The sequence below is a fragment of the Pleurodeles waltl genome, chromosome 7, assembly GCF_031143425.1.
Source record: "Pleurodeles waltl isolate 20211129_DDA chromosome 7, aPleWal1.hap1.20221129, whole genome shotgun sequence".
NCBI classification, from domain to species: domain Eukaryota; kingdom Metazoa; phylum Chordata; class Amphibia; order Caudata; family Salamandridae; genus Pleurodeles; species Pleurodeles waltl.
Genome location: NC_090446.1, coordinates 774,875,986 through 774,889,925, shown reverse-complemented (window position 1 = coordinate 774,889,925; position 13,940 = coordinate 774,875,986). Strand labels below are relative to the sequence as shown.

At 45.1% G+C, this 13,940-nt stretch overlaps 1 protein-coding gene across 1 annotated transcript in view; it reads left to right on the top strand.

Annotated features, from left to right (window-relative positions):
• The window catches only part of LOC138245569 (collagen alpha-1(XXIII) chain-like), a 284,280-nt gene that overhangs the window by 239,942 nt on the left and 30,398 nt on the right, over positions 1-13,940 (top strand). The window contains exon 23 of the mRNA XM_069199279.1: positions 329-382. Within this exon, the coding sequence (XP_069055380.1) occupies positions 329-382 (54 nt within the window). The remainder of the gene's footprint in view (positions 1-328; positions 383-13,940) is intronic.

Sequence of the window (13,940 nt, the reverse complement as noted above, 5' to 3'; positions counted from 1 at the left end):
GACGTGGGCCGCCGGTTTCTCACACCCCTACCCGCCCTCCCTTTCACCACCCCCACCGCCCTCCCTTTCACCACCCCACCATCCTCCTGTTCACCACCCCCACCCCATTGCCAAAGGCAATAGGTCACCCTTTGCAGCGACATATTGACTTTTCCAATGCTTGTTTCACTGTCAATGAATGCAGTGCTCACCGTCACTGGGGTTAACCCAGTAAAACATGGAGATGAATAAATGAGATTAATAGTTTGCTGTTTTAGTAAAACAAATATATATATTTTTTTTGTGATATAATATACCGCTCTTAAACATATCAAAATATCTTCTACAGGGATTCCCAGGTCTCAGAGGGGAAAAAGGAGACAGAGGAGAAAGAGGAGACAAGGTTGAATTATACATTTATTTACATTGCGAAATATAAAAATAGATTCTCATTTAACATCATGCTATAACGTTTTTGCAGTGACAGATATAAAAATTAATTATATATCACCATGTTATAGAATCTACTGACGGTTAGTTCATGCTTAGTTATATGATTACTCATATTATTTTTTTACTAAAAGTGACATTTGATACCTTTTGTGATCTTCATGCCTAATTTCCTTATGTCTGTTTTCTCAAAACATTTGGTGAGATATCAGCCCTTGAACATTAAGAAGAGGGGGGAAGTGTTAGGAAGAGTTACTAATTTTGTGTATTCCCTTACACTGCTTCAAATATCGTCAACCTTGTAAGGTATAAACTCACAGGCAGCAGTATTTCAATGCATTGCTTTTGACCTATATCAGAGAATGAGCATGCAGATATGAGTGATTACCAAGGTTTGAGCTTTACATAATTCAAAAAGACATATGCCAGTTTACCCAAATAAGACCCAAGAGAAGGTATTGGCTGTTGGGACGCGACTACAGCAAGGTGACTGCTTCGCTACTTCTCATGTACTTACAGGCAGGCCACGGCTACGCATTGTGTCTCAAAGCAACGTGGGAAGAAGTGTGCATTATAAGTGCCTGGGAAAGGTTTAGGATGCATTGTAGGTGTATAAATTCCTTAATGTTTCTCAATAAGTTAGGTCACCAGTGCTGGAGCACTGGGGCCCGGAAAATTCCTACTCTCCAGCTCCGGACTCAACAACCACCAGTGCTCAGGGTGAGTGAAGCACCAACACCAGTTTCTCACCCTCTGAGGTCGACTGAATCTTTGGACTTGGTGGTGGAGGTAGTAGTCAGAATAGTACAGTCCCAACCAATGACATTATATAAACAGTACTAAACACCATAAGAATTTAAACACCAAATCAAAACTCCAAACTGAATAAAGTCTCAAAGCTTTATTAATATCCGAAAATTAATGTCACATAAATGGTGCACAAAACTACATTTTAGACATACATGAAAACCAAAGGCTGACCAACATGTCTGAAAAGATTCAACCTACTAAATATAAGTACAGCTAAACACTCCAAAACAATAATATAGATTAGCAGCAATAGAATATGAACATTGTTACCAGATTTCAAAGCAGATGATGGTGACATCAGTAAATCCTCAAAATACAGTTTTCACATTTGATTTCAGTGCTGGGCCAATACTAACACTAACCAAAATTGAGACTTGCATGTGTGGGAACGGGCTATCACATGCAACCAAAAGCAAAAATAAAAGAAGACAAAAATAATTTGGCAAGGATCTAACTAGTATAACTACCTCTAAAAATATGCTGGTGTAAGTAACTAAGCTAAAACAGAAACAAGAAACCACTTTCAGTTGTACCTCTCCTCATGGGGCAGCAGGCAGGACGATTCCACAGGAGTGGTCACGTTCTTCCAGCGTCAGTTGATAGCATCAGGATAGTGCAGAACACGAGCTGCACATAGGACAGATCAGCAGTTCAGAATTAGTTGGCCTTATCAGAACTGAACCACATTACAGACTAGGGCAGTTAAGACTATGGTGAGTAAACTCATCAGGAGACTCAGAGAAGAGATGTGAGAGCAAACTAAACAAACATAGTGCTGACTCTAAAATGATCTCCAGACCGACTGACTTCAACAAGGTTCAGAAGGGAACTAACTTTCATTCCAAAGTTCTTCACTAATTAAAATAACCAAAATCCATTTGATTGGTATTTCAGGGGGGCACATTCTGGGCATTGATTTTAGTATCCAGTCACTGTAGATGGCACCACCAAGTCTGCAACCTTCCGAAATCTTCTCAGCAATAGTCACTTGTTTCTACTATGACTGCATGCAATTCTGCCAGAATATTACATTTTCTAATGATTTGCAACTTACAGTTTATTTCATACGATCCACAATAAACTAAACTGATATACTTTCGCCTGAGATTCATGTGTTTCCTGTCCAGTTCGGCAGCTAGAACAAATATTGTTACATTAACTAAACTTGAAACATACTCTTCTCCTGCAGTACAATAGATCATTCAACATTACATTTGCTGCCTAAGGATAGAATTCAGGACAGAGGGGACAGAATAAACAAGGATTTTTCATTGCTGCTTGCAAAATTAATTTTCATCATCAGGCCTAGTCAAGTCAAGGAAACCTAAATGCACATTAATACATTTAATACATTAATAAACCTATTGCACAGTTTATATTCAAATCAAATATGCAAAGCAAATTATTTAAAACATTATTCATGTTATGTCAAAGCAATTTCTAGAAGTATATTTGTTTTTCCATTATATTCAATATGTGTGTTTAATTGATATTCAATTAATATTGGTAATACGTTTTTATTTCTACTCTCTACTTAAAAATAATACTTTTCAGGTTAAAATTCATTAACAATTCACTCAAAACACAAATGCATGTCTTCATGTTAAACGTGATGTCAAAAATACAACTGGTAGGCACAAATGTCCACCACTATTTAAATGTGCACATTTATGTTTCTACATTATTTTCTCTGTTAAGTTTTATAAATCTGCAGGTTTATTAGCTGCCATATGCTACTTCTATACCACTTATTTATTATTAAAACTTGCTCTCTCTCACAAGCAACATAAATGACTGGCTTAATTCCGGCAAGGCAATATAGTGCAGCCGAAGGAGGTGGCAAATATTTGCTCAGTGCAATATGATAAACGCAGAGCCTACAGCTTCCTGTCTTTGACGCTCTGTCGCTTGGGAAATAAGCTGCTCCCCGATTCCAGAATTTATGATGTGAAAGTGACCCTAGGAAAAGAAAGCACCACTATGAAGTATAATCACTGGAATGGATGTTCCCTAATCACCAGCATCATACTGTGACCTGGAGATCATAACTTGCAAGGGTAATTCAGCCTTTCCACATTTCAAGGTTAACACGTTGACGACGATTACATTGAGTAATAAGAGTACCACTTCAAAACAACCAACCATACAGATTTAAGTGTTGTAAAAAATATTGCTGAAAATCTGATGAGCCAAAACCTATCCTGTGTGACACTTTAACTAAATGAGTCTGTGGGCGTGACCCATAAGCACTTGTTGTTAAAGTCATTATTCAAAAAGAGTGATCTACTTTATGCACACTTTTATTGATTATAAGAAATTGGAGTATTATTTAGGGTGGGTGACTACCTCTAGGAACAATCATAACCCTTGTCAAGGTGAACCTTCAAGGTCACTAAATTAACATGAGCTCCCCCTTGTCCCCCACCCAGTAGCTATGGCACTGTGCAGACTGGCTTCTTTTAGAGGCAAAGTGTAAGGTATTTTTGCAGTACCACAACAGTTATAAAATTAAAATGCAAGACACGAAAAAGCCCAAACCAGATTAGAAAAATAGAGTAAAATTTAACAAACACAAGGATGTAAACATGACAAAAAATAAAATAAGGGGAACAACAGCTATATATATATATATATATATATATATATATATATATATATATATAAATATATATATATATATATATATATATATATATATATATATATATATAACTTTTATGCAGGAGTAGCGCCCTGAAACATGCAGTGGTACTTAGTGGTTGCAGTAGACTGGGACCTTGGCACAATTTAATGCTAACCTCAATGGAGCCTAAATCAGAAAAACCAACGAGGTTCCTCCTGGTCAAAGATTTTACCTTTGACATTAGTCCTTTAAGTCCCAATCCACCACAGATGTACACTTCTGAAGCACTCCAGACCTTCAGTGGAGGCACTTAGGGTCTCACATACTGTCAGGCAGAGGCCAGTCGGCAAGGTCCAGTCCAGGTCCAATTACCACTGGACATTTGCAGGAAAAGGCCACTTATAGCTTGTTGTTTCTCTGTTGCTTTAATAGAAGGGTCAGCTTATGATATTTTGAGTCCATGTCATCCTCCTTGGTACAGGAGAGAGCAGGTCCAATCCAACAGGGCTTTTCTCAAGAGCACTTTCAGTCCTCTTCTGATCTTCCTCAGGTCCAGGGGTGTTCAGAAGTAGGTGCCACATTTATGCCAGTCACAAGCTAGTGGGTCAGACTGACTCCTGGCGAAGCCCTAACCAATGTAATAAAAGTTCCTGGGTCTAAACCAACGCACTTGTGGCATTTTGAAGATGGCAAAAGTATTAAGACACAATAAACTTGTGCTCTCAGGGCTGTGTGTAGGGGGGAGTGTACTATGCTCTTCCTTGTGTCCTCCCACATCTGATACTGAAATCCAGGTTGGGGCAGTCACAGTAATCAGAGTAAACCCAGAGACAGGTGTCTGGAAGAACAAAAGTAACATTTTCAGTAAACAGGCAGTAGATACACAAGAGTAAGTTTTACAACGTGTTTCACTTCCTGTCAAGTGCACCCCCAGTGTCTATCTAAAACTCAACAGACCTATCAAGTAGAATTTGACATTGTAATTTGAACAAGTATTGGTATAGCCAATAGGTCTCACCTTTTATACGTTATAAGTGTGTTACATGCAGCACCTTATTCTGGGTGCTAAGTCGCCAGGGATTTATCTTATGCAGCTAACAACCATTCATTAAGCTAATAATCCTAGCTTGAGCTAATAGTCCTAGCTTGAGCTAATAGTCCTAGCTTGTTTCAGTTGTTGTATTGTATCTTGATGCAATAATTGACATAGGCAGCAAAATACCAGTCAGGCAGCACAGTAGTACAATTAATTCTTAATACCTGGAGCACTTTTCCCACAGGAAAGGAGAAACTTGTCCCTCCTTGAAAGGCACTCAATAATTCTAGAACCGGACAGAAGCACCCTGACCTTTGTGATCTGCAGCGATGTACCCCAGTACTACTGCAGCCTGACGCTAGTGACCGCAAATCAGAAGCGTCTTCCTTAAGGAGGTCTGGGTTTTGCTCCAGCTACAGTCTTAGAAACACAATTAGGTGATTTCCCAAAGACATGACTTCATCCACCACAACAATGTTTTAGACCTGGTCCTTTCTGTTGCAAATAGTTATCAAGTACCAGACTACAGTACCCAAAATGCACTAGGATGGGAAAGAACAGAACAGAAACATGCATCGATTATATAGTGCGTGACATCCCGTATCGAGATTACAGTTGTTTTGACTGAGAAATGTCACCATCTTGTTCCGTTTACACTAGCCTCAGAGGCACCCGGAAGTCTCACTGAAGCAGGTTTCACACCACAAGTGTGATCAGACAAAACATTCGACCAACCAAGATTGTTAGAGTTTAACACCCTGCCTGTTCATTTGACCACATACAAAACAGTCTCCTTGTTGTGTTGTCAAAGGAAATTGAATACTTTGGTTGTTCACAAGTGCTACAAATAATTAGGGGGTACTTCATGTATATTATCAGCAGGCTCCTGGCACAGGTCACATTAATTGATGCAAATAGGAAGGGGCCATCTGTAAAACCAAAACCCGGGTCAGAGCAAAGTGATTACTCATGTCTGTGCAAAGCAGTCAGCGTTCAAACGTTTCTGTGCTTAATGATAAATGCCAAAATGAAAGGGCCAGGGCCAGTGCCAGCGAAGGAATTTACAGGGCCATCGAAACTCAGAAACACGAGTGCTTACTAGAACAAGAAAAACAAGCATTTGCAATGCAATAGGGTCTTGCATTTCTCTGAGTTACAGCTATTAGCAGTTGTAAACTCCCAACCCGACTTTTCTTGCCACAATAAATGGAAAAAAACAGCGCAATCGCGCTGCTACTGTTCACTCGTACGGACAGTTGAAGACGGCATGGAGGTAGGAAAAAAAATGCAAAAAAAGAGCGCGATCGCGCTGCTACAGTTTACTCATAGTGAAAAAGTGCAATTTTGTACGTAACCGGCAAAAGTGCAATTAACTATGTAACAGGGTCGATGTCATGCAAAGCGCCAGACTTCTGGCAAGCGAGATCGCGCTGCGAACAAAAGATAAAAAGTAGTCCACAAACCTGACGGGAAACAGCGAGCCTCGCAAGTTTTCAGTACTTAGTCGCTGCGCTCGAGGATGGCTAACCACCGGAAAAGGCATGACGTATGCGTGCCATCCACTAATGAAAGCAAGCAGATTTTGAAAGGCAAGCCCACGAACCAATGAAAGACACTGGCGTAACATTGATGGGGCTCCGAGCCCTTTTCTATCTACTAAAGCGTCTCACAAGCAAAACGCATGCGCAAGCGCATGCAACGCAGGCTCGACCATAAACTAGTGCCTGTGGCATCTGGGGGCTAAGGCAACACGCCCCGCCCCTTCTGTGCTCAAATGCCACAGAGCAGTGGGAGGAGAGTGAGCAGTGCCAGCAAAGAGCAGAGGAAGCGCGGTAGCTGTAAATCGGCTGCCGCGCTGTGTGAAGAGCTGTTCAGGATTTTTTTTAAAAGAGTAATTCGGGCAGTTAAAAGCGCGACGGCGCACAGGGCCCCTGCACTGCCCATGCCCCAGCACCCCATCTCCGTCAGCCTTTGCAAGGCAGTGGGACCGCCATGCAAAAGCCAGCAGAGAGGGGACTCATAATCCCCAGGCATTATTAAGACTGCCGGCACCGCCGGGCTGTTGAATGGCAGTGCTGGTAGTCAGACCGTGGTGGCTCCACCAGGGTCGCAATGTGGATGCCAGACCTCCAACACAAGTCTGGCAGTCCCAGGACAACCAGGCTTATAATGAAGGGCCTAATGACCAGAAGTGTGCCCTGCAGAGAACCAGCACTGCAGTCCTACATAGTTCTACTGATGGATCTACCACCATGGCTGGGCCCAGCCTTCTGCTTTATTACCCAGCTTGTGGGCATTGTGCACCCCCCAAACTGTTTCAGGAGCTTATTACACCTGTGAAGGACTCCTACCACCCAAGGACCCACCCCACACTCTAGGCCTGCTTGTGCCCCCCACTGCACTCCACTGTTGCTGGAGAGAAGTAGGGACTGCCACTACTACACTATATAGTCATTTGCCTTGCAGCCTGACTGTGGCTGTGGTCCCCGGGCATGCCCCTATGAAGCCTAATGAGACTGCTGGTGGAGGCCTTGTCACACAATTTCTCTGCCCTTCGCTCCCCCTCTAAACAGTGAGCCCACTATCAATCTTTGACACCGGTCTCCTGCCCACCCTGCTGATTAGTGAGATGTATGGAAACAGGACGCACGCTAATCAAAATTGACCTTTGAGGGTAAGCGACAAACGCACCATACTAAGCCAGACAAGGCTACAGAGGACCCCCCCGGAACAGCTTCATGGGGCTTACCTGCAAGATCAAAACCTGAAGGAGATCGTAGTTAACTTCAAAAATAGCCTGCACGCCATTGATATGAAGATTGACCTCCTCACCAGTCGCATTAACCTCATGAAGAAGAGATTAGACAAGCACAAGGGTCGGCTGGACCATCTTGAAACTCGAGTATTAGATGCTGCCAGCGAGCACCTTCTTTGCATAGATAAAGTCCTCAAGGTCATCAGACTCAAAATCAAAGACTTAGAAGGGCCATCCGGCACAATAATCTCTGCAAAATAGGGTTCCTGGAGTCCACAGCAGTTGACAAAATGGAAGACTGTGTAGAGACAATGTTGCAATCACTGTTTGAGTATTCTTTATCTTTGGTCTTCATTGTGGAATGGGCCCATGGGTCACTCAACCTGCGCCCTCCCCCCTGGGGCCCCAGCTCGACCATTAGTCGCCAGACTCTTTAATTACAGTAACCGCAACATGATTTTTTGGCTTGCTCGCAAGTGACGCACTGTCCAATATCAGGGGAAGAATGTCGTCTTTTACCTGGTTTCATGCTGGCGGTGCATACGGCCTGCCAAGAATTCCTACCAGCCAAAAGACTTCTCCAGAAAATGGACATTCCATACTCACTACTATACCTTGCCACATTGCACATTCACTACGAGGGAAAGCCACACTACTTTATCGATGCCAAGGCCACACAAATTTTCTATATACATGCTACTTCCAAGATAACAATGCCTCTGGCATCCCCGCAGCATTATGATGACAGCCGCCTCAGTGACAAATAAGGCCTCATGCAGCGGTAGGAGCATTCCGGCCATAGAGGAAGAGCGCTGACTCCGCCATCAAACTGGGATTGAGGCCACCCTGCCATGTGACCCTGCTGAAAGATGGGAGGCCGCCTCTTTTTTTCTAATACTGACTATTCATTCTGCATGCACCTGCTGACCCCACGTCTAGTGCTACTGCACCTCATCGGCCACCCAGCTTGTTCTCAACTGGGGTGTTTGCCTGGCTCTTTGACACCTCAAGGGTTGATTCCCTATGCCTGATTGTTATTGGGATAGGATTTGGGGTGGAGGTTGGGATGGGAGCTTTCAACCACGTTTGGGGTTTGGTGTGGGGGTAGGTGTCTTTTTATTGGTTTCTGTTGGTTGGTATTCTTCCCAACTTTTTCTCTCCTGGCACAGCCCCACACTAAACTTACCACCCCACACAGCTACGGGTTGCGCTTGGCCCAACCCCATCCAGATCTGTCACCCCTCTCCTGCAGCTCGACCACTACTAGATGCTTGACTTGGAATGTCTGTGGTACATTAATAGGCACAGCACAGGCATCTGCTTTCTCCAGTAATTCCTCTTGACCCCGACTACCACCTCCCGTTTGCGCACAGGATTTATGTATTCCTATGTTCTAATTACACTAGGGGAGCGGTCATACCCCTGCATAAAGGTTTGCCTGGCAGCTGCAACAAGCCCTATGAAACGCCAGTGGGTGATATTTCCTCCTTGTTGGCACAATCCACAAGTCACCCAGCCATCCTGGCCTCAATATACTGCCCCAACACCAGCAGCCAGGAATTATTCACCCAGGTGAGGTGACTGATCACCAGCATGGGCCTAGGGGCTGTCACCTGGAGGTGGGGTGTAGATATTAATGTGGCCCTTGACTGTGGGGAGGATGCTTCCGTGCTTTTAAACACCTCAGTCCCAATGCAGTTGTTAGCTCCATACACTTATGTATGACTATTGCCTGACTGATGTCTGGAGGCTGATCCACGTGACCAGCGTAAAGGACACCTGTATCACAACAGCACACAGCGTGTGGTCGCGCATACACTACTGGCTGCTCACCCGTTACTCTCTCCTGGGCCACCTCAGCGATATGCATTCCCCACACTCTCTCTGATCAAGCCTCCGTCCTGCTAGAACTCTCCATGCCACTGTTCATCCTACTTGCTTCCACATCACGTTTGGCCCCACAGCACTTCGAGACACGTTTTTCATGGCGAGGTCCGGGCTGCAATCAAAGACTATTTTGCTAATAACAAAGGTTTGGTCACTTCCTCGTTAACGCTATGGGAAGCCTTTAAACGGTCATCCATGGAATCTGTATTTCAAACAGTCCTGCTTCTTTAAGGCGATCCGAGGGAAGTCAGCTATGCTAGAACGGACCTTCAGTCACTCAAACCGGAGTTCTTTGCTACGGAAAATGCCACCACTATGGCAGCCATCCATGTGAAACTCTCAGAATATGATGAAGAGGCTCTGTGAGAGACTAGATAGTTGAGTCAAGAGTTGACTGTGTGTCGCTATGCGGAGGGCAGCCATCCCGGTAAGACACTCTCTGGCTTGTTGCGCAAACCCTGTGCCTCAGCCTATGTTGTGGATCTTCTTGATGAGCGGCAGACCCAACCCTACTGGACTGCTCCAAGCCATGACTTTGTTTACTCTCAGCTCTATATCCATTCAATGGTGCCCAGTGTAGAGAAGTTGACAGCTTCCCTGGACATAATCCAGCTGTTTTGGCTGGATCAGGCCCCCACAGTCTCTACCTGGACTCCTTCACGGTCAAGAAAATTACCCAGGTCACACAGGGTCTCCCTGGTGATATGGTGTCTGGCCCAGACAGGCTTATCACCTCCTTCTACAAGGAATATGGTCTTCCATCTGGTGGCCTGAAGAGTGTGGCACTCTCCCTGTACCACGGTCTACCTCGAGAAATTTAGGATTATTGTTTGACGATCAATTGTCGTTCAAACCTCAGGTCAACCAGATAATCAAGACCTGTATGTGGACTTTGAAGAAATTAAAGAAAATATTTCCTTTTATTCCACAATCCTGCAGAACTACTGCCACTCTGGCTCTAGTCATTTCCAAATTGGATTACGGGAATGCGCTTCTGCTCAACTTGGATAAAGAATCGCTGAATAAGCTACAGTTGATGCAAAACGCTGCGGCTAGGCTATTATTGAAACTGCCTCGTGGGGCCTCGGCTAAGAGGTGCCTTAGAGATTTACATTGGCTTCCGGTAGCCCAGCGGCTCTCTTTCAAGGCTCTCTGCATCACTCACAAGGCTGTCCATGGGATTGGGCCTAAGGCTCTAACCACTAAACTGCAATGGTACAGGCCCAATAGGCTGTTGCGATCTGCCTCTGCCTATCGAATTCAAACATCCCGCACTAAGAAGGCGAAGTGGGGAGATAGAGCGTTTACCATTGCGGCTGCTAAAATTTGGAACTCACTACCATTGGATTTAAGGCAAGAACACAATTATCTAACATTCAGGAGACTGGTCAAGACTTGGCTTTTTCCGCAATAAGTCTTGGAGTCCCCTTGTTAGCTGACTTTGCCTCTCCCAGTTAGCGCTTCGATGCCCTCGGGCCGGAATGCGCTTTATAAATACTCAATACAATACAATACAATATGCTTCTCTGCTGGCTCCACATTTTTTGGCAATGTATGAGTATTCACTGAAGCCTGGTGTACTGCCACCATCTCTGTGCAAACTAGTCAGTCACAATACTCAAACCAGGTAAGCCGGCCAAATGTTGTGGTTCATAACGACCGCTATCCATGATAAATGCTGACAATAAAATACTCGCAAAACTCCTTGTGAACCGTCTCCTTCCCCTACTGCCTAATATTGGCCACTCGGACCAGTCAGGATTCGTGCTGGGTCAATCCACTTCTCACAATCTCATGTATTCCATCTCCCCCAGCTCAGTACTGCTTCTGCCTTGCTCAATGCCACAAAGGTGATTTGACTCCTTGGATTGGCCATACTTGTTCCGGTTGCTCTCGAGCCTCAAATTCAGTCTGTACTTTATCCTCCTGGCTTGGCTTCTGCATGTTTCCCCGACGGCCCGCCTCCACCTCAATGGAATGCTTTTGGAGCCATTCCTTATTGCCCCTGGGACTCGTCAAGGGTGCCTATTGTGTCTGAACCTATTTGCCACAGTGATGGAGCCACTTGCAGCAACACCTCACCCACAGGGGTCTCGGCTTCACGTCACGGAGACTAGTGTTGTCCATGTACACTGACAGTGTTACGTTATACCTCCACAAACCTCAAACAAACATGACCCCCATTATTCGTGAAGTCCTTAGATTTGGCAGATACTAGGGCGTCCATGTTAACTGGCCAAGTCAACACTGTTCCCCCTTACTGCAGGAACCCAGCCATTCGAATTGAAGTACCCGTCACAGACTCTACTGCCCCTGTCTGCAACAGGCAGGATAGCAATTGAGAAAGTTATTGTATTGCCTACATTTTCATATATTTTTTTAAACCTGTCAATCCCACTCACTGTACACTTTTTTTGGAGGCTGCACTCCAATCTTATGGCCCAGCTTGGGCCTGGCAAGCTGCTGAGGATTACATGGGAGATGCTCACCCTCCCATTTCACCAAGGGAACCTAAGCACACTGACATGACTCTATACACATTATGTGCACAGGATGAATATATCCATTTTTGGCTTTATCCCACACAATTTCAACCTCACACTAAGTTGGAGGTGGACCAGGAAGCACCTTGCTCTTTCTATACCAACACTACAAGCAGCTTCGGGCGAAATCAATGTGCACAATGTGCGTTGGGCATGGGATGGTATTCAGTGGGCCACCTGACTTCCCTGCCTATATGCTCCCACCATCCCCCTTGCCCGCAACCACCTACTGCCGCAGATGCAGGACTAAGGCACTGGAGCGAGACCACACAAGCGAGGCCTCGCAACATTCGCGGACCTATACCCTGACAGCCACTTCCTTACCCCCATTTGCGCTAGATGAACCCCCTTGCCTTACGGCTCTTGATATCCTTCTCTATTACCAGCTCTGGGCTACTTGCTGTAGAATGCACAACACGCTCCCTGCTTCCCCTCCTGCATTCCATGCACTTGAACTTATGCTGATGAACCTCTTGTCCGAGACTAGTCACTCGACAATATGTTGCCATGCAAGACAAGTTGCCTTTACGTGCCCATTCGGCCCACGCTGGCAAGAACCGGGCAAAAACCCCTCCATCACTGATGCACAATGGATTACTGTTGCAGCCCAAATGCATCCCTCTCATTCAACTACAAACTGAGACTCATTTACTTCTAATTTCTCCATAGGCTGCATTGCACCCCAATGCAGCTCCGCCCTATAGGATTAGTTGAAGATTCCCATTCCCATTGCCAGTGCTGCGCAGCCTCAAAGGCCTCCTACATCTCATCTGAGAATGCCCATGAGTGGCAGACTACTAGTCTGAGGTCTTCTCTGTTCTGGATCACTGGCCACTCGTCCTCTTGCACCCCATTCGTCGGCCTCTTAGGATATGTCAAGGATGTTCCGTCTGAGGTCTGCAGCCTCATGGCCATGCTTCTACTTCTGGCCAAACGGTGCGCCGATATACACTAGGGGAGGAGGTCCCTGCCTAAAACTGAGACTTGGCTAAAAGATGTGGTTTACTGCCAGGAACAGCGCTCTACCTATTGGGAGCTTATGCCGCTGCAATTATGCCCAAAGAATTTCTGGGCATTGCTGCTGACATACCTAAGACAGAGGGACACCCCCCTCAGCTGGACACTGAGGGGACTTCCCCAAGCAGGGATCCTCCCCACTCAGGTGATGGGGTGGTCAACTCTGCCATCAGTCCAGCTTCTGCTCACCGACTTTCTTGACGCTTTATGTACTTGGGTTCCTGTAGAAGTAACATCTCTGCATACAAGTCATCTCCTTGACTGACCACAGATAAGTCAATATGTTCTGTATTACAATGCTGGTACTGTTGTATTTATCATTTTTCTGCTGGGGTGATGTAACAATCCTCCATATACTCATATTGCTGTGCCCTCCATTGCTTCTCCCGTGCCCCCCACTTTGAGGTGGTCGACCAGTTATTGTTATCTTAACAAAATGCAAATTAAAAACAAATGTTCAAAATCTTCCCTTTATCTTACCCTCTTTCTATGGTATTGTTTTTCGATTGCGCTTCTTCCTCCTTAGCACTCGCTTCCAAATGCCAGTCCGGGCATCGACCACATGCACTATGGGACATGTACGCCTGACTTGGGCCGATCTTCCCTGCAGTACCAACAAAATTCTGACTGGACACAATGGACTCCATTCCATTTCTGCGTGAAGTGCCACACAAAATTTCCACACACCGACCAAAACCCGGTGTGTAATCTTTGCCTCTCCCCAGATCATTAAGAGTCTACATTTGATGCCTGCAAATCTTTCCGATTGAAGAAGACCCTTTGGGGCCAAAGAGTACGTTGATTGGAAATGGCACTCAAGACTCTGGACGGCACCCCTGA